This window comes from Bos javanicus, chromosome 16 (genome assembly GCF_032452875.1).
Source record: "Bos javanicus breed banteng chromosome 16, ARS-OSU_banteng_1.0, whole genome shotgun sequence".
NCBI classification, from domain to species: domain Eukaryota; kingdom Metazoa; phylum Chordata; class Mammalia; order Artiodactyla; family Bovidae; genus Bos; species Bos javanicus.
The window spans coordinates 32,320,638-32,344,950 of record NC_083883.1 but is presented as its reverse complement, the minus strand read 5'-3'; the positions used below and the strand labels follow the sequence as shown (position 1 = coordinate 32,344,950).

Sequence of the window (24,313 nt, the reverse complement as noted above, 5' to 3'; positions counted from 1 at the left end):
CCACTCCAGTGTTGTTGTCTGGAGAATCCCAGGGACGGGGGAGCCTGATGGGCTGCTGTCTATGGGGTCGCACAGAGTCGGACACGACTGAAGTGACTTAGCAGCAGCAGCAGCATGCATGCATTGGAGAAGGAAATGGCAACCCACTCCAGTGTTCTTGCCTGGAAAATCCCAGGGACGGGGGAGGCTGGTGGGCTGCTGTCTATGGGGTCGCACAGAGTCAGACACGACTGAAGTGACTTAGCAGCAGCAGCAGCAGCTACCCTTATGACCCAGTGGTCCCCAGAGCCTAGCAGCCGTTCTCTGGGGTGGAATGAAGCCCACTGTCTTATGGAAGGTGCAGTGGGGGCAACCCCACCTCCACCCCACTGCCCCCTCCACACACACTGGTGGAATAGTCAGGCCTGAAATATCCAACATTCACACACACACACACACACACACACACACACACACACAGAGAGCACACCACCCCCTCACTATGGAACCAAAATGCATGCTTTTGGAGGAAGTCTTTGCTATGTCCAGGAATCTCCTATCAAAAGACAAATAAGTCCTCTGGAGGAACTGCTGTGTATAAAGCCCACTGATTTGTCTCTTTGGAGTTTGGGGAAACATGTGATAGTAAGTTGTGATGGGCAAGGAGAAGAGGACCTAGGTCAGAGCTGATGGCTCAGGTGGCCATAGGGTAGGCGAGGTGAAAGGTCAGTAAAAAGAGAAAGGGACAAAGAGAGAAGACAGAAGAAACCAAGGACATCTTTAGCTACTTGAGAATTTTGCTGACTCATCTTTGCTCTTAAACGGCCTTCAGAGAACTTGCCGCCACTCATCTTTAGCACAGGACTCATTTGTAAGAAAGCTGTCTCCTGCAGAGCCTCACATGCAGTTCTGCACCTTGGTTGATGTGTGAGTGGCCTGTTGTCCAGCCCTCCTAGCCTGTCCTTAGCTACACTGTGCTCCTTCTGTAGAACCTGGAGCTCTCAGAAACCATTGCCCAATGGAATATTGATGCCACCAGCACATTTGGAATTAAAAGATGAGATGAGACCCAAAAGAAAGGTCTCCTTTTTCCTGCAGCTGCTCCAGCCAGCAACTGCTTCTCAAGTTTTTTTCTCTCAACCCCAGGGTTGCTTTTTCCTATTCTCACACTACAGACAGGCACAAACTCTGGAATATTCTAATTCAGATGTAAGGACTGTGGTCAGTGCACACGATAAACCATTTGTCTGCCTCAAAAAAAAAAAAAAAAACTTCAGGGGACAACACAGTCATGCTGTAATTCTAGATGTTATGAGGTATTAATAGATTGCCCCATCCACCCATCCCATCACAGATTATGAAATACCATGAGGATGTTAGCCTCCCTGCATGTTTGGGAGTCATCGTGGCTGTCAGAATCTCGACGTTTTTATTTCCCAGGTGTTGTGTGCATCAGGCCTTGATTCACTTTGATGGTGCCCCACATCAGGCCCTGGGCCCTGAATCTCACCACCAGACCTGGGAGCAGAATCCCATATAATACAAGTGGAGAACAGAAATCTATTCAGCATGACATGACAACTGCTGAGTCCTATTTTCAGAGTCAAGGGCATTAAAATGTACTGATAGTGGTTACTAAAAATAACAAGAAAGTTTAAGCCAGAGCCTTTGGCAAAAAAAATAAATAAATAAAGGTCTGGCCTTCCCAATACTTGTTTGATAAACCTTATTCATTACAATCTACCCAATCTTTGTCTTCAAAATCCAGATTATTGTGAGACATTTGTTATGTGCTCACGTACATTTGAGTGTTACAGAGTGCTTTCACATACTCTAATTTAGCATCTTGAATCTACCTATCCAGTTTATTCTTTCAATAGCTTGACTCCTTTTTTTTTTTATTTGAATTGTTTGGTTTGGCTGTTGCACTGGAGTAGAGGGGAAGAAAAACTAAGGCAACTACTTGGAAAGTGGACCACAGACCCTGCACATGTCCTTGCTTGGTGCTGCCTCTGTTTGGAAATGTGTTCTCTGAAGGTCCCTCGTTAGGTTTGGCTGTTGGTGTACAATCAAAGCACTGGGCTTGGTGCCAGAGATGGGATTTCATAGGGAGTACTGAGGGCATCGAACCTCTGTGAGCAGCTGCTGTAGATCCTGGGCTCCCTAATGGATATGGCAGTGGAGATACGCTCCTTGCATGCGAGGTGACCTTGTCTCACTTATTTATGATTATTATTAAGAGAAATGCTGACTGTCAGACATGATCAGCATAAATCAAAGGCAACTTCTTTAAGAGAAGCCATAAAGCTCCTCAAAGGAAACTCCTAGCTCGATGGCTGGATTTTACAGTTACTGGAGATGTTGGGAACTGCAGGGGAGGCAAGCAGTCATCTGTTAGTGGAGGTTGCTTTCGAATTTGGAAAACTTAAATTCTTTTGTTATCTCCTTAGTGAAAACGAACTAGAAATATATTACTAGGAAGAGAACCTTGAGCTCTGTGAGTGCTTTATAGTACACGTAGAGAAACCAAACATCCTGATGGTTCACCTTTCCAGTCCCATTCCTGGAGATCCATGCTGGTGGAGAGTGAGCAGATTGGGCTTTTCCTATGGGCGTGGTGCAGTGGGAAGACTGAGCTAGAAAGGCAGGAGACTTGGGGTCTTGGGTTGTGTGACATTTAGGGAGTAGCTATACTCTCTGGGCTTCAGTTTTCTCACATAGAAGTAAAAAGAAGGGGTTGGTAGAGGTGGTTCCTACACTGTATAAGATGATGCGAATAACATAAAGAATATTGGTGTTAATATGCCTTCCTTTCCATAAGATGATGCATAGTCAATGGGATTTATTTTTAAGTTGTTAAACATCGATCAGACATCTTCTGTGCTGTTAGAGCTTGGTGATATGAAAGTCGCAAGTGTGTCTGGGAAGGGCCAGGCAGCATAGAAAACCAAGCCACTGTGAAAAGTATGTAATCTCATCGGAGAGCAAGGACAAAGAACATGAAACAGAGAACAGTGAACCAGGAACCAAGATGCATTGCCAAGTGCTGAGTGAGGAAGTGAGGGCTAAGCGGAGGAAATATTTAGACAAAGATGGCCCAGAGCAGTTGAAGAAGGCTATAGGGAAACACTGGAATTGAGCCAGGCCTTGAAGGATGCTGGGACAAAGGGCATTGTCGGCTGAGGCAGCTTGGGGCATTAAGAGCGTGGTTTATGGACAACAGAGTGGGATTAACTCAATAACGGTAATATTCTTAATGGATGTGATGATAAACAGAAAACGTAAGCCCAGATCAAGTTATTCCTTGAGCATCTGGCAACTATGATAAGAATTATTGCAGTTGGCAATGGGGAGTCATTTATAGGTTCTTGGTTGAGAGTGTCATAAGATGACAGAAGCTGTGGGTTGCTTTCTGTTGATGGATTTTCATCTGTCCCTCCACCGTTCCTTGCCAGCCCCGCTATGATAGGTGCACGGACATGTAGGTGTAACTGTTAGGCATGAAGTAAAGTTATGACAGCCAGTCCAGGTAGGGAGCAGATGTTCAACCTGTCCATAGGTTAGCAACTGAAAATCAGTTGCTAAAAGTATATGAATCAGTGATGGGCAGTGTGTTGTGTGGCTGCATCAGCTGGGCCCCACCTGAGGCCCCAGCTTTCCACTGATAGCTCATTTATATCACCCATCGTGTGGGCCCTCCCTGACTCTCTCTCTCTCTCTTCTTCCTCATGTTCCTGACACTTGACCCCACACCTGGTGTGTTACCCCCTTGGCTTCTTTCTTTCTCCCCACTTGTCTCTCAGGCTGGCTAGGGAAATATGAAAATTAGATTAGGTTTGAGTGAAGTTCATTTCCATTGCAGCAAGCCCCGGTGGGGTGTGACCCTGCATCCAGAAAGCCCAGGAGAGAAGCCAGCCGGGGAGCATGTCGGTTCCGAAATGCACCCAGGGCTCAACCTGCCTGGCAGGAGCTTCTCTGAGGCCTGTTCAGCACTTGACTCAGCCTGTTGAGTCCCCGGTGCTGGGCTGGTGCAGGTTACCACGAATCAGGTGGACACTGTTGATTGATTCATTGGTTGGTTGGCTGGCTGGTAGTGTGGTCTTACAAGTTAGCTGAGTTCTTTTCTATGTACTTCTGATCGCTTGCCCTGCTGGTGACCCGTGTTTTACACACTGAACCTAACTTTTTATTTTCTTTCCCACTCTAAGCACCAGACACTGTGCCTTCCCTTCTCTGGGAGCTGAGTAAACATTACTGACTGATAGGTTCAGTTTACAGATCTTCTGCCCTGGAATCTGTGACTGGTCACTCCTCCAAGGGCCTAGAGCACCATGCTTCACTCTGTCCCCTCCCCGTGGTCCATTCGGTTCTCAGGTGCAATCTTATTTTGTTTTAATGAATTTCAGGAAACACAGTGGTCTCTGGCTTAATGGAAACAGGGCTAAGGCGAGTGGCTTGCTGGCTGATTTTAAATTACTAGAGTGTTTCTAAGAGACTTCATCTAGAAACAGATGAGAAAGTGTTCCAAATAAGACAGGCTTTTTGACAATAAGTTGGGAAAAAATAGAAAAGTCTGGCTCCCTGAGACACTGAGGAAGCTCCTTAGAGTGCAGTGTGGGTGGAGGTGGGTGTGGGGCTGAGAGGCACCGAGTGAACATGCGAGGGGCCTGGGCTCTGCCCAGAGGACAGGTCCATGGCCGGCCATCTCCCCATCTCCTCTGCAGCCTGGGACAAGCTCACTCATCAGTTCGAGCCCGACAGCTGCCCATGCGGCCACATCTGCATCCATCTGGGAGGCCTGGGGCTGGCTGGCTCTCGTTGGTCAGTAAATCCACTCATTGATCTTTCCCCTCCCCCTCCTCATCGCTCATGCCTGGGTGGCCTTTGAGCATCGGTGCTTTCTGCTTTCTGACTCACTGTCTTCCTAGTGATGCTTCCCTGGGTCAGAATGAAGATGGAGGGTGATGGCTGGAGAGCTGATATGGCGGGCTCCCCGCGGGCGGCCGGGGTGGGCATCTGTATGTCCCTCAAGGTGTATTGTGGGCCTCTTTGCTCGGAATGCCTGTGTTTTCTGACACTTGACCTAAGAAGCAGCATCTTCAGATTCAGTGTGGACACTGTTATCTGCACTCAGTGATGGTAAAGATGGAAGGCCTGACATCAGACTCCTTGCTGGAGTCATCAGCACTGTGGAGAGTAGGGTGGGATGGGCCATGACAGATTGGGGGCCCCTCCAAACATATGCAACTGGCAGCCAAGCCTGGAGTGGCTGGGAGAGCAGGGGATTCAGGTCAAATTGGGGCCATTTCATGCAGCAAAACTGTTGGCACTTATCAACTTTAGGTTTTTTGTTTAACACTTGACATCTCCATGTCCATACAGAGTGCTGGGCTGATGAGTAGGGAGTGATAGAGAAGAAAGAATCCTTCTGATGACCCACTGGCATCAGGGAGGAGGCTGGTTCAGGACGAGTGGTCTCCAACCAGACAGCTGCATCTGGCAGGTCCCACACCACCACTGCCCGACCAAGGCGCTTCCCCACCCTTCCAGGAGCCTGGAATAGAGCGGCCACTGGCAGGGCCTGGGCTCAGAGGAGAGCAGGAAGCATCTTCTTGAGAGCATGTGGAAATCCGAGAACTCATATTTCTATGGGAGCCAGACCAAAGTCCTGTGGTCAGTTCTCTCCGAGTGATGATATGGCATTTTGGCACCGTTGTTTCCTGTGCCGTTTCCAGCAGAGCGAGGGCACCGTCTCTCCCTCTGAAATTCCCTTCATAGCATTAAACTCCATTTCCTCTGGTCTGACCACATTCCCCTGGCCCCTGCCCTCAATTTTCCCCATCACACCCCAAGTAAGACTCCCAGTGTACTTCTGGAGGAGACGTGAGGGGCAGGGAGGCCCCTCAATAGTGGGTGCAAGTTCTGGATGATATCAGTTCATTCATGGACCTGATTTACCAGTGACCAAGTTCAGAACGAACCTCCATCCATAGTTCTTCAGGCGGTCTGTCTATCAGATGTAACCCCTTGAATCTATTTCTCACTTCCACTGTATAATCATAAGGGATTTGATTTAGGTCATACCTGAATGGTCTAGTGGTTTTCCCTACTTTCTTCAATTTAAGTCTGAATTTGGCAATAAGGAGTTCATGACCTGAGCCACAGTCAGCTCCTGGTCTTGTTTTTGCTGACTGTATACAGCTTCTTCATCTTCAGCTGCAAAGAATATAATCAATCTGATTTCAGTGTTGACCATCTGGTGATGTCCATGTGTAGAGTTTTCTCTCGTGTTGCTGGAAGAGGGTGTTTGCTATGACCAGTGCGTTCTCTTGGCAAAACTCTATTAGCCTTTGCCCTGCTTCATTCTGTACTCCAAGGCCAATTTGCCTTGATTTAGTTTTCTGGGTTTGACTCAGAAAACTAAGATCATGGCATCTGGTCCCATCACTTTATGGAAAATAGATGGGAAAATAGTGGAAACAGTGACAGACTTTATTTTGGGGGGCTCCAAAATCACTGCAGATGGTGACTGCAGCCATGAAATTAAAAGACGCTTGCTCCTTGAAAGAAAAGTTATGACCAACCTAGACAACATATTAAAGAACAGAGACATTACTTTGTCAATAAAGGTCCATCTAGTCAAAGCTATGGTTTTTCCGGTAGTCATGTATGGATGTGAGAGTTGGACTATAAAGAAAGTTGAGCACCGAAGAATTGATGCTTTTGAACTGTGGTGTTGCAGAAGACTTTTGAGAGTCCCTTGGACAGCAAGGAGATCCAAGGAGTCAATTGTAAAGGAAATCAGTTCTGAATATTCATTGACTGATGCTGTAGCTGAAACTCCAATACTTTGGCCACCTGATGCTGGGAAAGATTGAAGGCAAGAGGAGAAGGGGATAACAGAGGATGAGATGGTTGGATGGCATCACCGACTTGGTGGGCATGAGTTTGAGTAAACTCCAGGAGTTGGTGATGGACAGGGAAGCCTGGCATGCTGCCGTCCATGGGGTCGCAAAGAGTCAGACACAACTGAGCAACTAAACTGAACTGAAATTCAGAACTCTGAGAAAATCCAAGATAGCCAGTCACTACACACAGGAGAAGCCCTTAGATTGCAATTCACTTGACATTGGACACTCACTTCTCACCCTGGCAGGGCTTGATTGACATGGTGAGGAAGTTGAGAAGATTGCAAAAAAGCATAGAAAAAAGATAACAGAAATTAGCCTTCAGAATATCTCTATCAGGATATTGTAGCCCTGTAAAATGTCATTCTCCTTTCAGGCTTCTTTACTTTTCTCTCACCAATCAGGGTGATCTCTGCTCTCATCTCATAGGGTGCCCTGGAGAGATGAGGAGGCTAATAGAGAGTGACCCTAATTCCTGATATTTTCCCATCTGTGGTAACGAGACTCCTCAGTGTTCCCCAATGGGCCCTGCCTCCTGGCATCGCCCTTGATTCATCCCCTCCCATACTCTACTATGGTTGGTCTTTGTGTCCAGTTGAATAAGGTAGATGAAAGTGATGGTTATGTCACTTTCAAGATTAGGTTGTGAAAGACACTGGAGCTGCTCTTTCTTGCTCTGGGTAGATTAGCTGCCATGCCATAAATAGCCCTGTGCAGAGGCCCACCAGGCAGTGCACTGAAACTCCTGCCAACAGCCACAACAGTGAGCTTAGAAGTGGATGCTCCAGCCACAGTCAAGCCTTCAGAGGATGGCAGCCCCATCTCGTGAGCTGAAAACTTGACTGCAGATCACAAGAGACCCTCAGCCAAAACTACCTGCTCCATCAGCCTCTCCCAGATCCCTGCCTCATAGGAATGTGTGGGAGAACCAACATTTGTTATTTTTAGCTGCTGGGTTTAGGGTAATTGGTCACACAGTGATAGATAAGTGATACACCACCCATCCCATGAGCCTCCTCAGTTCTTCCCCTTTTTCTCACATAAACAGATGCTTAGAGTCATCCCAGAAATGTCTGGACCCATGCACCCAGTGAGATGGGTGCACTGAGATGCCCATATAGCTTCCCAGATGGTGCTAGTGGTAAAAAATCCACCTGCAGTACAGGAGCCACAGGAGACATGGGTTCAAACCCTGGGTCAGGAAGATCCCCCTGGAGGAGAGCATGGCAAGCTACTCCAGTGTTCTTATCTGGAGAATCCCTATGGACAGAGGAGCTTGGCAGACTACAGTCCATAGGGTCGCAAAGAGTTGGGCATGACTGAAGCGACTTAGCACTTGCAGCATGCACAATGCCCATACATATACCTCCCTAGGGGCTGAGTATATATTATCCAACTGAGAAAATAGGGCTTACCAGGAGTCCCATCACAAGTGTTTGCAGCCTGAGGAACGAGGGCCAAGTCTCCACCTGAAGGATGCTCAGACTCTCCTTGTCTCTGAGAGCTGAACATCTTCCCACTGATGCTCGGTATTCTTTGGCCTCCACGCATGTTCTGCAGCAGCCAAGTCTCACTGGAGCTGAGCTCCAAAGGCAGTACTGCGTGCTCAGAGTCAGCTGGCATGATCAGACCAATTAAATAAAAAACCCAAACTACCGGATGGTTCGTTTCCATTGTAAGGGAGACAGATATTTACTTCAGTGGTTGACATCTTCAGTGGTTGACACTTCCTAGTTTCGTAAGTTAGTGTGTGTGTGTATGCATGTGTGTTTGCACGCGCATACATACACAAGATAAAGATCTGGCCCCCCAAAATGAGATTTGACATGAAACCAAGGGAGCCTAGAGACAGAGTACGCTCTGTAGGGAAAGTTGACTTTGTGTTTCGAGTCCCTTGTTGTCTCCTGAAGGAAAGACCACTCACCCGCACTCTGAACAGGCACACACTGCCCTGAATGCTGTGCCAGCACTGCTGCCACCACCTGGAGCTGCAGGTAGTGGCTTTTCACACTCCTAGCTCCCTAGGTTGGGGAGAAGGTTGTCCTGTGCCTTGGCCCCCTGGTCCTGTTTCAAAGAGTTCTGGCTCTTTTTCTCTCTGAGCTTATGGTATTTTAAGCTTTTCTTAGCAGTCACTGCATCTCTTGAAGTTGGACAAAAGTACAGTGTCTTTCTCTTTGGAAGGGTCATCACGTCACACAGGCCACACTGGCCCAGCATGCAACAAGCAGAACTAACTGGAATCGGGGAGGAAGATGGAGGGAGAGTGGGGGAGAGAGGGCACTGACTCCTCCAGAGTTCCCCAAACACCGCAGGGGTGGTGCTGTAAGGACCAGCACTTCCCCCAACAGCAGCCCACTGACCAATATAGCCCATCTCCCGGAGCCTCCAGAAGAGTCTCAGTGCTTTGTATCCTTCGTATTCTCAGGGCTGCCATATAATGGTGTGTACGTTCTCTTGCCCTCCTTCACTCTCACTCAAATCTGACTTTAATGAGGTCCATTCTGGTAGCTCAGGCGGTAAAGAATCTGCCTATAATGCAGGAGACCTGGGTTCAATCCCTGGGTTGGGAAGATCTGCTGGAGAAGGAACTGGCAACCCAATCCAATATTCTTGCCTGAAGAATTCCATGAACAGAGGAGCCGGTGGGCTACACAGTTCATGGGGGTTGCAAAGAGTCGGTCACTACAAATGACTGGGCACAGACACACATTCTATCTCAAAGCACAATCAGTTCAGACTCTATTTGCAGCTAGCCAAGGCTTCCCACAGATGCCATTGTCTTCCCTCAGATGCAGGAGGGACCACATATCTATTCTGAGTTAAATTAGATCAGGCTCCCTTCAGCTTCAAGGTAAACCTGTTGGGATGGTGTCATGTTTCCCAACCATCCTCCTTCCAGGAGAAAGCAAGCTTCCTAATGTCTGGTCCTGGCGAAAGAAGGTGCCAGGTGGGTGTGTGTGCCTCAGGAGATGCAGCTGTTTGAGGCAGCACCAGGCTTCCCTACCAGGAGGCCAGGCCTGCAGCCTCCTACCAGGAGAGGGGCCAGAGCCAGGGGGACAAACCTGGTAGTCACCCAAAGCAGGAGGCTAGATCCACTTCAGATGTGGGTGAAAAGATTAGACCCCATCCTCAGAAGCCAGGCCATGGTTTCACTCACTCATGTCACCAGTCACCAAAAAAAGTGGTGCTTGGTGCATTGGGGCCCCCCATCCTGACAGCCCTTTGGTGAGTGCTTCTTATAATCCTCTAGAGACCTGCCTCTTAGGGCTCAAATCTGCATGGTATGTGTTGGGCTGCACCCCACAGGCCTGCAAACCTTGTAGTTGGGCCAGACTGAAGAAAGAGCTGGGAGACAGCAACAGAGACATCAATGGTTTAGGGACAGGGGATATCACACAAGGGGTCCTGGAGTGACACCCCACCTTGTGCAGCAGGCAGGACACGGCAGCAGTTTTCGCTACTTGAGGGAGAAGGAGGCTACCATTTACAGGCCCAATTGATGTCAGGTAGTCTCATTGGTTACCAGGGATTGATTAAGCCCTAGAATTAAGAGGATTGGATAGACATGTGAATGCAGCCGGGACTGGTTAAGCAGGGGAATGCATAGAAAGCAAGAGAACAGCCATCTTAAATGGCATAACAGTACACTTCACCCCTACATATTCTGCTCGACCCTTACCGTGTTGGCCCACCCCTCTTCCCAGATATCTCTGGGGTCCCAGATATCGAGGGGCACTGCAACCAAATACCACAAACGCAATACAGACACCAGCAGCAAAGAGTATCAAGAATCCAAGAGGTGGGCAAACTTTGGAGGCAGATGCTTACAGGGTCAATTTTTCAAGGAAGTCCCAAGGACGACAGAGGCATCTCGCTGCAGACCCAGCAATCAGACTCATTTCCCAGGGAGGCTACCGTTGGCTTCCCAGTTTGCAAACAGATTCCCTCCACTCAGACTAGGGGTAAAATATAAGATGTTTAACAAACACGGTGCAGGTAAGATCCTGACCGTGAAGCAGAATACAGGCAGTGACAGCCTCCTGAGAGATCACCACTCCCGCCTGTCTTCATCGTGGTCTGCAGTACCACCCGCCTGTCCATCCTCAGTCGCCGCAGCCTACTATGTGCCATGTTCTGTAGTGTTTAATCATAACCCATCCTTTGGGAAGATCATTTATGATCTGATATTTCTTATTTTGGTGGAGAATGTGGGCAATGGATTTTTTTTTTAAACAAGGTAATACTAAGACTTTGGGCAAATTATGGAAGTCTTTTGTACCTTTCTGCTTCTGTGAGAATTACATACTAGGCTTGTCTGTGACAGAAAACCCAATAACAATATAAGATTAATTTCTCATGTAAAAGTCTGTGTAGGGGGTTTTCAGGGCAATGAAAATACTCTATGTGATACTATCATGGCAGATACATATCGTTACACGTTTATCCAAACCATAGGCCGTAAACACCAGGAGTGAACCCTGATGTGAACTATGGACTCTGGGTGTCCATATGCATAATGACGTGTCAGCGCAGGTTCATAGGTGGTAACACATGCACCTCTGTGATGGGGATGTTGATGGTGGGGGAGGCTGTGGGTCTGTGGGGCCCGATGGTATATGGGAACTCGCTGTACCTTCCTCTTAATTTAGCAGCCAACCTAAACCTTCTCTAGAAAAAGTAAATCTTTTTTAAAAAGAAAAAAACTGCATAGGCGATCATGTGAAGGTCTCCTGGGTACCAGGAATCCTGGCTGCTTGTCTCGTTTATCTGTTATTTACAATCTTCACATCATGGACTGGGCAGCAGCCCGTATTCCATCTGAGACAAAGGAGAGAGGACAAGGAGGGCAGACCTCACCTTTTCAGGACACTTCCTATTACAGCTGTTGCAAAGGGCACTTCTACTGCACTGGTGGAGCTTAAGTCACATGTACTACATAGGGTACACCTGGTACCCTGTGCATCCAGCACCCACTTGGATCTCTTGCTGAGGTTGAAGAAGACGGTAGGTATTGGGGGACAGCTAGCAGTCTCCATCACAGTATGTAGAGCATGTCCAGCAGGGCCTGGCATAAGCAGTGCTGATTCCAGTGTTATTGTTAGAAGCAAATAAACTCCTCCTACTACAGTATCAAATCCTAGCATCTATTTTCCCCTAACACTGAACATCTCTAATTTCATGCTAACATGGGTCCATGCTGAGGGTATAGCCAGAGTGGCTCTCAGTTCTAGTGTCCTCCAGCCTGTGTGTTTTAAGGGGGAGACCACTGGTAGGGGGTGGGAGTTGAACTTGTGGAAATGAAGGCAAGTGCCAGTGAAAGGGAGTGGATGCTGAGGTGGTGGGAGGTTGGAGCCTTTCAAACACAGCTCTGCCGCAGGTCTGGGTAGGGATGGGGGGCAGGGCGCTGTCATGCCCCCACCCCTTGCATTTAAAAATATGTTCAAAAGAAATTCAAAACTATTAACTGTGGACTTAATTCCCTACCTAGGTTCCCAGAGACGGAGGCTCATCCCGGCGCTGTCCCTTGACACCCCCTCCCCCGTGAGAAAACCTACCAATAGCGCGGGCGTTCGCTGGGTGGATGGCCCCTTGCGCAGCACCCAGAGGGGCCTCGGGGAACCTTTTGAGATTAAAGTCTATGAAATCGACGACGTGGAGCGGCTGCAGCGGCGACGAGGGGGCAGCAGCAAGGTGAGCCTCCTCCACCCCGCGCCCCTGCAGGTCCCCTTGTCGGCCCCCCGGGGGCAGTGCTTGAGAAGGGGCGCAGGCCCCGGAGATCCCCAGTGGCTTCCGCGCGGGTGGGAGGCGAGGGCTCCGGCCGGCACCCAGGCCTGTGCACCCAGCTCCTTGGGAGAGCCGCTTATTTCTCCACCTGGAGACGTGGAAGGTTCAAAGACTGGGAGAGCTGGTGGGCTCCCCGGGCTTTTCTGGCTCCAGCTTGGGACACCAACCGCCTTCTAAATTTGGGATAAGCCTGTGATAGTCCTGTCCTGTGCGTGGGCATCAGAGCTGAGCCCCCTGCGCCCTGCTTGCACAGATGTATAAGCAGAAGTATTCCTTTCCAGAAGAGGTTGCGTGGGCTGGATTGGAGCTGAAGGTCCCCGTTTCCTCCCCTCTTCACCTCCTGTCTCTTTCTCATCTGCATCCTAGGAGGTCATGTGTTTTAACGCAAAACTGAAAATTCTGGAGCATCGCCAGCAGAGAATTGCGGAGGTCAGAGCCAAGTACGAATGGCTGATGAAGGAGCTGGAGACGACCAAACAGTATCTGATGCTGGACCCTAACAAGTGGCTCAGTGAATGTAAGGCCCATCACTGCGACTCCCAGGTTCACCCACTAAACAGACCAGGCCGAGGGACTCAGATGCTGTCTGAACCCCACCTGTGCCCATCGGCTAGAGGCAGCTTCCCTGAGCTCGATCCCACTCTCCTGGGAGCAGATGGGGAGGAGGGGGCAGCAGGTGGTGACCATGGCTCTTGCCGGATTATTTCTTGTGTGTCTCAGTCCAGAGCATCTGAAAATGAGATATTTTTTTCTCCCCCTGCATGTGGTGGACAATCACCCAGACATGAAGGCTATATTACAAATCTGCTCCCAGGCCACAAAATCACATTGCATATCTAGCCTGAAATAGACAAGAATTTATAGAGCTCTTAATAGGGTAGAATGTGCAATCCTAGAAAAGCCTCACAAAGAACCCAGAAAGCAAAAAAAAAAAAAAAAACCACATTTTTGAGTGAAAAGAATAACATTCGCAGTGTTATTTCCATTTAATAGAAAGCCCAGGATGACAGCGACCATCTAGTAACAATTCAGAACAATTTTGCTCTCTTTGAAAGATGGATTCAATTGTCTCTTATTTATTTGTTCCTAACCATTCCATTTACCACAAAATAAAGCTCAGATCTGGTCCCAACTGTTTCAATGATATGGGGCCCAATGCTGGACAACTTAGCCTCTGGAATAAAATGCGTTACTTCCACTAGAATTCCTTTCCCTCCTTTCCTGTCCTGCACTCACCAGCTTTTCCTTGTGCCTCCCTCTCTTCACAACTGACCCCTGAAGGTCACAGCACCTCTTCCCGGCATTCCCAGGTCAGTGCAGGGAGCATGACAGGCAGAGTCTGGAGCTGAGGTTTAAGAAAAATACTGGGTGAAATGATCCTGAGCAAAGAGGAAAGGACGGAATTTTCCAGCCTCCGAGCTGTGCCCTGCCCTTTTCACAGCATGTCTTCAGGTGGCTTCCTTTCCACAAAGATGCAGTAATAACATCACCCTTGAGTACCTCATTGGTTCATGTGAGGATCAAACAGACCAGTAGGAGGACAGGACACTGGGGCCAGTTATCACGGTGCATCTTACCATGTTGAGTTATACCGTGTGTGGTGTCAGCTGCAGTCATGCAGAGCCGCTCTGGGTGTGGCTGTGAGACCTCGGGTAAGACGCTTCACCTCTCTGGGCCTTGATTTCCCTAACCATCAGATGGGAAAGTTTGCCCATCTCATAGAGCTTTGGGAGAGTGAATGAGCTACTGTTGGTCGAGTGCTCTTTACACTGCCTGCCAGTGATGAAAGCTCAGTATTTAGTAGTAATTAGTGTTTGTATTATCAGAGTTAATGAAAATAGCCGTTCTCAAAGGGCTGAGGAATTTTATTTCCTCAGTGCCTGGTTGCCTGATGCACCAACGGGGGCCCCTTGTTAGAAATCCTGACAGAGACACAAATTCCTGCTCTCCAGGGTATTTCCCTCTAAGCTGTGATGGGGCAGACAAGACACGAACAAGGGCATTAGCTGAAGTCTGGCCATGGCATAAACATGGAGCCTAATGCTGGTCTCTCCCACCTGTACACACCCTTTTCCTTCTTCCATGAATCCTCTGGCACTTCAGAATCCCAGGGGCACCCATTCAGCAGCTCCTCTTCTTCCTTTTTTATCCTTTTAACAACATTTTTGAGAGCTGTTTATGCCTGAGGCGGCCTTGACAATTGTCTTCATCTTACAAAGTCACACTTTTCCCAGGAAGTGAGCTGCTTAAACATTGGTACAAATGTAGATGCTTCCAGGAAACAATTGCTTCCTTCTTGCCTTTGTCAGAAATCAGTGATTTTTTTTTTTTTTATGCTAAGGAAGGTAATGAACAGAAGGCCACATGAAAGGAGAAGCACAGAGATTGGCCCTTCAAGATGAATTAAAATCAAGAATGACAAAAAAAAAATCAATGAGGCTGTATGCTGACTAGTCCCTGGATAACAGGCAGGGTGTTGGCATAGAAATATATGTGCTGGGATCCTTTTTTTTTTTTTTTTTTTTCAAATTTCCTAATTCTGATGCCACTTTCAAGGTGATCCAATAACATAGCCTGATATGGATATGGTATGGGGAGGGTTTTTTGTTTGTTTGTTTTAGACTGGTATTCAGGAGCCTCCACCCTATTCCAAGCCCCTGTCCTTATTAACTATGTAACCCTGAACAGGACACATCCCTTCTCTGAGCTCTGTTAACTCCCCTACAAAAGAAGTCAGCCCTGATTTCCACCCCAGATTTTCAGATAGCTCGTAGCAGTTCTAAACCACATTCACATTCGTTGTTTCTTTTTGGTTTTACTTTCCATAGCAACTCTAGTTAGGAAAGTAGGCAGACTAGGGATGACTCTTCAGTGTTACTTTTAAGGACCGTGTGCCAGCACAGGTTAGGTGTGGCCTTCTTGGGAGTCAAGTGCAGGCCTCCTGCCTTGGATTCCAGGGCTGGAATCCCCACTGCCCTGGCTGCTGTCCACACCTGTCCTCCCCACGCTGGACACTCTGCAGCAGCCCACCATCCTACCCAGTCACGACTGGACCAACTAGTGGCCAGTGGCGCAGGAGAGGTGGCCACAGATGATTGCCCTTGAGGAACTGAAGGAAACAGACTTTTAACTCTGTGCAGGTCTGAACTTTAGGGACAGAATCTGGGTCCTAAATCTTGCTTGTCTTCTGAGCAAAGAATTGTAATTATTTTTCATCAAAGTATAGTTGATTTACAAAGTGGTGCTAATTTCTGCAGTATAGCAAGATAATTCAGTTGCATGCACATATATATTTATATATACATTTATATAACATATATATACATTTTTCCATATGGCTTATCACAAGATATTGAATAAAATTCCCTGTGCTATACAGTACGATCTTGCTGTTTATTCATCCTATATATAATACTTTGGATCTGCTAATCCCAAACTCCCAGTTTCCTCCCTCACTGCCCTGCCCCTTAGCAAATACAAGTCTGTTCTCTGTGTCTGTGAGTCTAAGAATCTAGTTATTAACCTGTGCGTGCATGCTAAGTTGTTCAACTCTTTGTGCCCCTATGGACAGTAGCCTGTTAGGCGCCTCTGTCCATGGGGATTCTCCAGGCAAGAATGCTGGAGTGGGTTGCCATGCCCTCCTCCAGGAGATCTTCCCCACCCAGGGATTGAACCCTCATCTCTAATGTCTCCTGCATTGCAGGTGGGCTCTTTACCACTGAGGAACCGCAGAGTTCAGATTGCTGGATGGGGAAGATCCCCTGGAGAAGGAACTGGCAACCCACTTCAGTATTCTTGCCTGGAAAATTCCATGGACAGAGAAGCCTGGTGGGCTATAGTCCATGGGGTAGCAAAGAGTCGGATATGACTGAAGCAACTTAGCACACACAGAGCCTCAATTAAATGTCGGGGATTTAGTGTTATCATTAGAATGGAGGGCCCCAGTACAGTTGCAAGTAACAAAGGGTTCTGCTCCTGACTTGAGAGCTGCAGAAGGTCGAGAGCACGGTGGTGCTAAGACCTCCGGGCACAGGCGCAGCAGCCTTGGGGCCGGGGCCGACCCGTCGGGTCACCCTTCCCCGTAGGCGGCGCGTCTCCATCGGACTTCTCCTTCTTTGCAGTTGACTTGGAGCAGGTTCTGGAGCTGGATTCCCTGGAGTACCTGGAAGCGCTGGAGTGCGTGACGGAGCGCCTGGAGAGCCGTGTCAACTTCTGTAAGGCGCACCTCATGATGATCACCTGCTTCGACATCACCTGCCGGCGCCGCTGACGGGATCCGCCCGGCCCGGCCCTCGCTCCCGAGCCGCAGGCAGCCGCGCTGCGCCGGCTCTTAGTGCCGGCGCCGCTCAGAGATCACGGAAGGAGGACGAAGGTTGATGGCAAGTCTGGAGTGAGCGTGGAGCGGAAGGCGAGTTTTTCTTTTGTTTTCTGTAGGAACGGTGCAGAACCAGACCCGCAGGAGAGGAGCGAATGATGGGAAGCCCAAGGGACGTGGAAGCCCCCGTGAGACTGAAAAAGCACTTTGAGGAACTTTCAAGAACTTGTTTGTACATAAGAACTGCTGGCAAAAGAGACCTCCCTCTTCTCCTGGTTTGTGAGAAAGGGCGAGAGTGGACGTGGGATTGTTGTGGAAAGCTAAAACAAAACAACAGGTTTCCCGGAATGACTGATTAAGTGCCTTGCAAATCTTTGTTATTATCCAAACGTTTATGTTCATACTTTCTTGTGTACAGATGGTGCTAGTCAAGATGAAAACAACAACATGAACAACAACAAAAAAATCAAACACATTTTTGCAATGTATTTACAGCTCGTTTTCTCTTGGTGTTTTAGCCTATTTCTGACTTGCTATTTCTAAGTAAGTTGTGTTTGTAGAGCTCTTTCCTAATCAGTATTGCATATGAATAAATGTTAACTGTCTGCTATGGTTCTGCTGGGAAGGCCACTCGAACAGAAGCTAGAGACTTCTGGGCCCAAGCCAGTGTGTTTCCAGGGACGGTTGGAACCACAGGTGATGCTCATTGCCACCTCCCACCAGTGGCAGGGTCAGAGGGCAGACTTGGAGGTCGATTATGGAGCACGCGCACGTGAGCTTGAGAGAAACGGGTGTGTCTTCAGGGGGAAAGGCGCCTCTATGACCCTGGCCCTCCTTACCCTTTGAGTGGGATGTTTGTGCTGAATAGTTGCCCCTCCAAGTCCTGAGGCACGTCAGTTCAGCTCAGTTACTCAGTCATATCCGACTCTTTACATGTCCTGAGGCACGTAAGACTGGTTCCTTTTTACCCACGAAGCTGGGGTCTTCAAAAACATTTTTCATATTCATTTTTATTCCAAAGATTCTGGATCTAAAGAACACTTGAACCAGTTCAATGGAGCCATATTTTTTGTTCCCCAGTTTTGCAAATTTATTAGAGCAGAGGATTTTCCCCAGTCTGGAGACCTTCTTGGACTTGTAGATGCTCAGAGACGGAAGTAGTTTTGGTCCAGAACAAGGAAGGATGGTGGGGAGGGGCGGGGTTACACAACTTTTCTGCTGTCCGGAGTGCTGTTTAATGCAAGAAGTTCCAGTCCTTTTGAACGAAAGCCTCCATACCAAGAAAGGACCAGGCCTGTCTGCTCAACCTTGACACCTGAAGGCAGAGAAAGGTTTCCTGTCATACATCACACACCTGTGGGGCCCAGGGTTTCATCCATGTGGGTGTACAAGGCTTGACTCCAGGAACTTTGGACTTTATTCTCAAATTGAGATGTCCATCTCTGCCACAATTCCCTTAGGGATTAGTATACCCATTTTAGTGATAGAAACCCAAAGCATAGAGTGGTCCAGGGATTATCTAATAACAGCTGTGCAACAGCAGAGTGTTTACCTACCCTCCAGTCAGGACCTTCTCCCAGGCCTCTCTAGCCAGGCCATTGATAGAGGTGCCCAGGATTTTCCAGAGTATTATTCTTTTTGACCTCAAATGCAGCATAACTTCATGAATTTATTTCCAGGCGAGGCAGTCCTGGCTAACTGACTCCTCAGCCCCAACTGCTCCCCAAGGAAAAAGAACAATTGAATTTGTCAATGCTTCTTTGTACACATGCAGCCCAGCAGAGCTGGCTAAACAACTGGCAAAGCTCAGTTGAACCCAGTAAGTGGGAACCGAAGTCTTGTGAGCTTCATAGTGCAGCCCTTTACTGGTCAGAACAGGGCACAGACAACCCCCTAGGCTAGGAGCCAGCTTCTGTCTGGCTTTATGTTCGATTCAAACTTGCTCCTATGGCATTGTGCACACAGAAGCTGTGCTCCATCTGATAGCTAACACGGGCTAAAATATGATGAAATGTTAATCCAGAACGGGTGGTTTCCCCCTCTAGTTTAACAACTCACCTTGGGAGAGGCAGGCCTCCCCCACCCTAACCCCGTTCTGCAGGGCAGCTCCATGGTTCTGGGGCTGGGTGTGCTCTGGTCTCTGCTCTTGTGTAAATGAACTTGTTAAAAAGCAGCCTAATGGAAATGGCTGGAGAGATGTCAATCTGTTGAATTTGTTTGGGTTTTCCACTTGGCATCCCTTTGGTTGCTGGCTTGAAATATACCATTTCATGGAAAGCCTTTGATTGAAGAACTGTCAAAGGTATCTTTCTCTTTGTTGGAAACATACACACTTGATTAGTAATCAGTGTCCTTAGCTTTTGCCCTGGCCGTATCTTCCCCACAGGTTACTTCACTGAGCTGAGTTCCTTAACAGGCCAGCAAGGGCCCTCGTGCCTTTCCTGGAATGAGACTAAGTAGAAACATCTACAGGAATTTCAAATCTTGATCAGTGAAATCTTTCCTAGGGGTAATGGCCTTCAGTTTGCATCCTGCCTAAACCTGCTTTATATGTAACAACTTTGTGAGATAGCAAAGGGTTGAATAAAACCAAGAGCTCTCTTGCCAAGTCAGATTGGCCTCTTAAAATGCCACACCATTGAACTTCTCGCAGGCTGCCATGGTGTAGGAGAACAACTTGGCATGGAGGTTCTTCATTCTGACTTTTTCCTTTTTTTTTTTCTTTTCTGGCCTAAGTGAGCTACAAACAACATACCAAGTATTGATGAACTCTGTGAAGAAATCATGAATTTTATGCTATCGTGTGATTGTTCCTGGTTCTATCAGTTGATTGTACAGCTGATCAGCTGTCGTGCAGCAGTTCTAGTAACCGAAGAACAGCTTCATTCAACAACCAAATGTGAAGTGGTCCAGGTCCCCTTGTGGTTTTGATGACAGATAACCTAGGAAGGCAAAGAGAATGTTAAAGAGCCCATTATTCCATTCTATTATCCACAAATGAAAGGCCCAGAAAAATATTTACTTGAAATTAACATTTAGAAGCCTTGACTTTTTGTCTGAAATCATCTTCCCTCTCCAAAGTTCAGCTCAGTGTGAGGTGGAAGCACTATCACAAAACTCAGAGCCCAAAAGGGGAATAGTGAGGTTGTTCCCCAGGAGTAAATCCGTAGTGCATCTCACGATGGTGTTTCATGTTGCCACAGAGTGAGAGTTTGCTTTATCCTGGGCTTTCAAGCCCCACCTGAGAGCTGGAACCTTTGATCTTCTCATCCTTGAATTCCCCTCTACATCATGGGGAAGCTGTCGCTAACTTTCATCTCTTCCAGACTTGAAATTGAAAACACCCCGCCTGTTGTTTTCTCTGCAGTTGCTGTTCTGAAGGTGGGGAGCTTGAGATGCAGAAGCAGAGGTCGGTCCTGTGTTGACTTAGGTGGGGTTCATACAAGAGATCCCAAACTGGAAAGAGAAGAAAGCTGCGATAAAACGCTATGTAGCCCAGAGTGGGGAATTCAGCAGGCAGGAATCTGGCCATTTGTCATAAAATTAGTCTGAAACTTGAAGTCTGTGTTCCTGGAAGGTGGCAGTGGCTTCATTGTAGCCACAGAAACCATCCAGGACTGTGGTTCAAATAGTCTGGCACAAACATATGTACCTTATACTGGTGCTCGGATTTCTGTTCATTTTGAGCAAGAGACCGTTTATGGGCTTCAGGTGCTGATCATGAATTTTGGTTACTCCATCAGCCTTCATCACAGGTGTTCCTATTCAAAAGCAGCTGTCTGACCTGGGTTTCTTGGGATGGAGGTAGAGCTTGCAAGAGCCTGGGCTTTTGTTAAGCTCTCTCTCCACACAGTTGTCTGTGTCATTGGCCACTGCTGATGTGTAACCAAGGCTCCCACCACGAATAACGATGTGATGAATGTTTCTAAATTCCCTATTCCATAAAGGGTTTGGGCCGTAACAGACATTACTAAAGATGAGTTAATTTCAAAATGGAAACCAGAAGAATTCGTGAATTTACTCATTGTGCTTTTCCTGCTGGAATATTAGCCCCACTTTTAGAGCACATATTAAAAGGTTTCCTCACTTTTAAAGGCAATGTATTTTAAACCCTGAAACCATGCCTGTGAGAAACATGTTGAAAGCCCCATTCTTGACGAGTTGATGCTGGATAAACCATCCATGGGCACTGGTCCTGGGGCCTGCCTGCTGCCCCCACCCAGGCAGTATGCCCATCTTCCCTCATAGAGGACGCTCTTCAGCACTGCCACACTGAAGCAGGACTGCCTAAGGGGGGCCTGTGCAGCCCACTTTCCTCTGCACCCAGTGAGGCAAAACCGACACTCAGTCTCACTGACAACTGCTAGCAAATGGTCTAAGTTTTTTTTGGGGGGTGGGGGTGGGGGGCTAGTGGTAGGACAGGTGACAGAATATAGCGTTCCTTTGGATTCTAACCTCTCTTTCTCTTCCTCCAGCAAAGATCTGTCAACATTTCTGGGTAAAATCTCGCAACTTGTGTCGCTTAACAGTCTTCCTGAAAAAATACATACCTGTTCCAAAGTGTTTGTCATATCCAGATAAAAGCATCATTTCAATCCAGGAGAGGCTCATCTTCTCAAAAAACAAACAAACAAACAAACACAAAACTTTTTTGCAAAATTTTAGAAGCTACTTATCCCATCCCTAAACAAACACATTCTGCTTTTGGGTGGCCCCCCTCAGAACCAGAGATGATGTCATAATATCAGAGACATAGTGGTGCTTGAGGTGGTATCAAGGCTTCAGTGCATATAATTAATATTCTCTAAATGCATTTCCCAGTGTCTGTATGTGTATTGGAGTGAGTCCTGAAGTGCGGGCCTAGGCACATCTATTTTATATAGAGAAATTACCTTCAAAACGAAAGGTTTTGTTCCCCATACTGCTCACCAACACCCCACATTGTCATATTCACTTTATGAAGAAGTTATAATTTATTTGTAAACTCAGGCCGTTGTTTTGTAGCATTGCTCATGTTTTATATTATTTATACATCATGGTTGGAAATGCTATCCAAGTGCTGTGCATCAAAGTGTAAGTTTGGTGGATCTGCCTATGGCTGTTTGTTTACCTCACTCTAGAAAGTTCCATTAACAGAGACACAAGTACCAGAAGGGAAAGAGAGGTCAATCAGGAGAACAGGGACGAGGGTCCATCCTCAAAGTACAGGACTTAGTTCAAAATGTAGTTTGTTTCTATAATAAGTAAGTAGCTGAAAGGGAAAAGATCCTTTCCTTTTGAACTTGATGATAATGGACTTGGAAAGCAGCCTCCACAGGCCTTAGTGAGAGAGGATCCAGCCTCTTCCTGCTGGTCCCACACTAAATTTCTGAAAAGTGCAGACAATTTTAGGTTCCCACATTTCCCTGAGAAACCCCAGCACCCCCGGTGTTCCTGAAGGGGGTTTGGAAAAGGAACCTGAAATTCCTTACCTTGGAGAGAGAGAGAGAGATATATATATATAGTACATGTTCTTTTCTGGAGAAACCAAAGCACTTTAGTGTGAGTCTTAAAACCCATAATACTTAAGGCATCTTGTCCCCTCCCTGGATCCCTGAGAGGCTGGGAGGGGCTGGGGGGTCAGTAGTCTCATTTGAGAGGCAGCTAAACCTAGGAGAAAAAGCCTTGAGCTTGGGGTAAGGAAGCCGGGCTCCAGGTCTGGTTTCCTCACTCGCTATGCAACCTTGGGCAAATCGCTTCACTTGGCTGGGCCTGTGGCTCGCCGATGGAAGATCGGGGGTTATATTAGCTGCCCTTCTGGGATAGTGTAAAGAGAAAGGTATGGGAAGTGCTTTGAAGAGATGAAAGCTCTGTATTGGAGCTGGGGATAATCATTTTAGATGAAGAAACTGAAGTCAATAGCCAACGACTGGCCCAAGTTCACAGAGTAGTTTTATAGCAGAACCGGGATCTGAGTCCGGCGTCTTGGACTCTGCCCACAAGGTGCTGTTGTACCAGGTGTGTGATATGTGGACACCCACCACACCGAGGGACTGACGTGTGTGTGTGCACGGGGGCGTATACGGATGCATGTGTACAGAAGGTATGTGACATGGTGGAAGAACATAAGACAGAAAACCTGAGTTCGAACTCCAGCTTTGACCATAGTCCTATGGCCTTGGATATATTACCCAACTTTTCTGGAACACAGTTTTCTAATCTGTAAAATGAAGACAGTGTGCTAAATGATCTTTGTGGTTCCTTCAGCTCTAGTCATGTATGTATGTGTATATAAATATGCTAATCTGTAGAAATGGGCCAATTTGAAAATTGGAGACAAGACCTGCCCAAGTGCATTTATTGTGTCAGAAGCAGCAAATTCATAAACAAATTCATAAAATCTTTTTTTAAAATTCAATGGTGGTATTTGATGTCATTGTGTTAAATTCACTATTTGGATAAAGGTTGGTGCCATTTTAAAAATGAAGTTCTTAGCTTACAAGTGTTTGCTGTTAAAAACTTTTAATAAAATTTGTTAAAAGTCAGAAATTCAACTATTCTGTACTTGGGTAGGTCCCAGCAGCCTATTTGCAAACAGGCTGGTTTTGTGTATGGGCCTTCACATAGCGATAAGAGAGTTAACTGTTGGCTTGATCTTGATAAAATGTGAGCAGGCTACCTGGAGAACAGTCTGGAAATGAAAGTTATAGTTCTCAAAAACTGGTGACATGATTTCATTAAGCTGTGTGCCATTTCCAGTGTGAAGACATTGTTTGCTGGCTACGATCTCTGACTTTTTGTGGCATATGAGGTGTAAAATGTTGTCGGAAAAGAATCTGGTGTTTAAAAAGAATCAACCTATGGTGGCATTAAATGTTCACTTTTCTCCTACTCAGAGTCATGAATTCCTCTCTCCAGTTTATCCTTCTGAACAGAGGAGGGAACAATTCAAGGTCAAGGGCAAGGGCATCTCACTAGAGCAACACCTTGGCTGAGGACTTCCTCCCAGGCCCCAGGGCCTTCCTAGGATGAGGCCTGTCTCCTCCCACTGTGGGGCTGGCCCCCAACAAGCTCAGAAGCTCAGGCAGGGGTGGTGGATGTGGGGCTGAGTCCTGCATCCCTGAAAGTCCTCAGGTTGGTGATCACACATGAAACGTGTCAAGAAGTTAGGTGTTGATGTGGTGATGGCTTTGTTGGCCTAGGGACTCCCTCTCAGTCCAGGGCCTCTGGGGCTGATACAGAATAGAGGCCTTGACAGTCATGAAGACTGCTTGGGCCTGGACACACAGCCCTTTGTCACAACTGGGCTGGTCTCACCTGTAACTGGGTATACTCAGGTAAGAAAGCA

General features: G+C 47.4%; 1 protein-coding gene across 2 annotated transcripts in view; it reads left to right on the top strand.

Annotated features, from left to right (window-relative positions):
• Positions 1-23,856, top strand: part of KIF26B (kinesin family member 26B) — a 517,632-nt gene extending 493,776 nt beyond the window's left edge. For both annotated transcript variants that reach the window (XM_061382452.1, XM_061382453.1), the window contains 3 exons: positions 12,376-12,578; positions 13,038-13,188; positions 16,793-23,856. In XM_061382452.1, coding sequence (XP_061238436.1) covers positions 12,376-12,578; positions 13,038-13,188; positions 16,793-16,941 — 503 coding nt within the window. In that variant the 3' untranslated portion in view covers positions 16,942-23,856. The remainder of the gene's footprint in view (positions 1-12,375; positions 12,579-13,037; positions 13,189-16,792) is intronic.
• Positions 23,857-24,313: the final 457 nt, after the last annotated feature.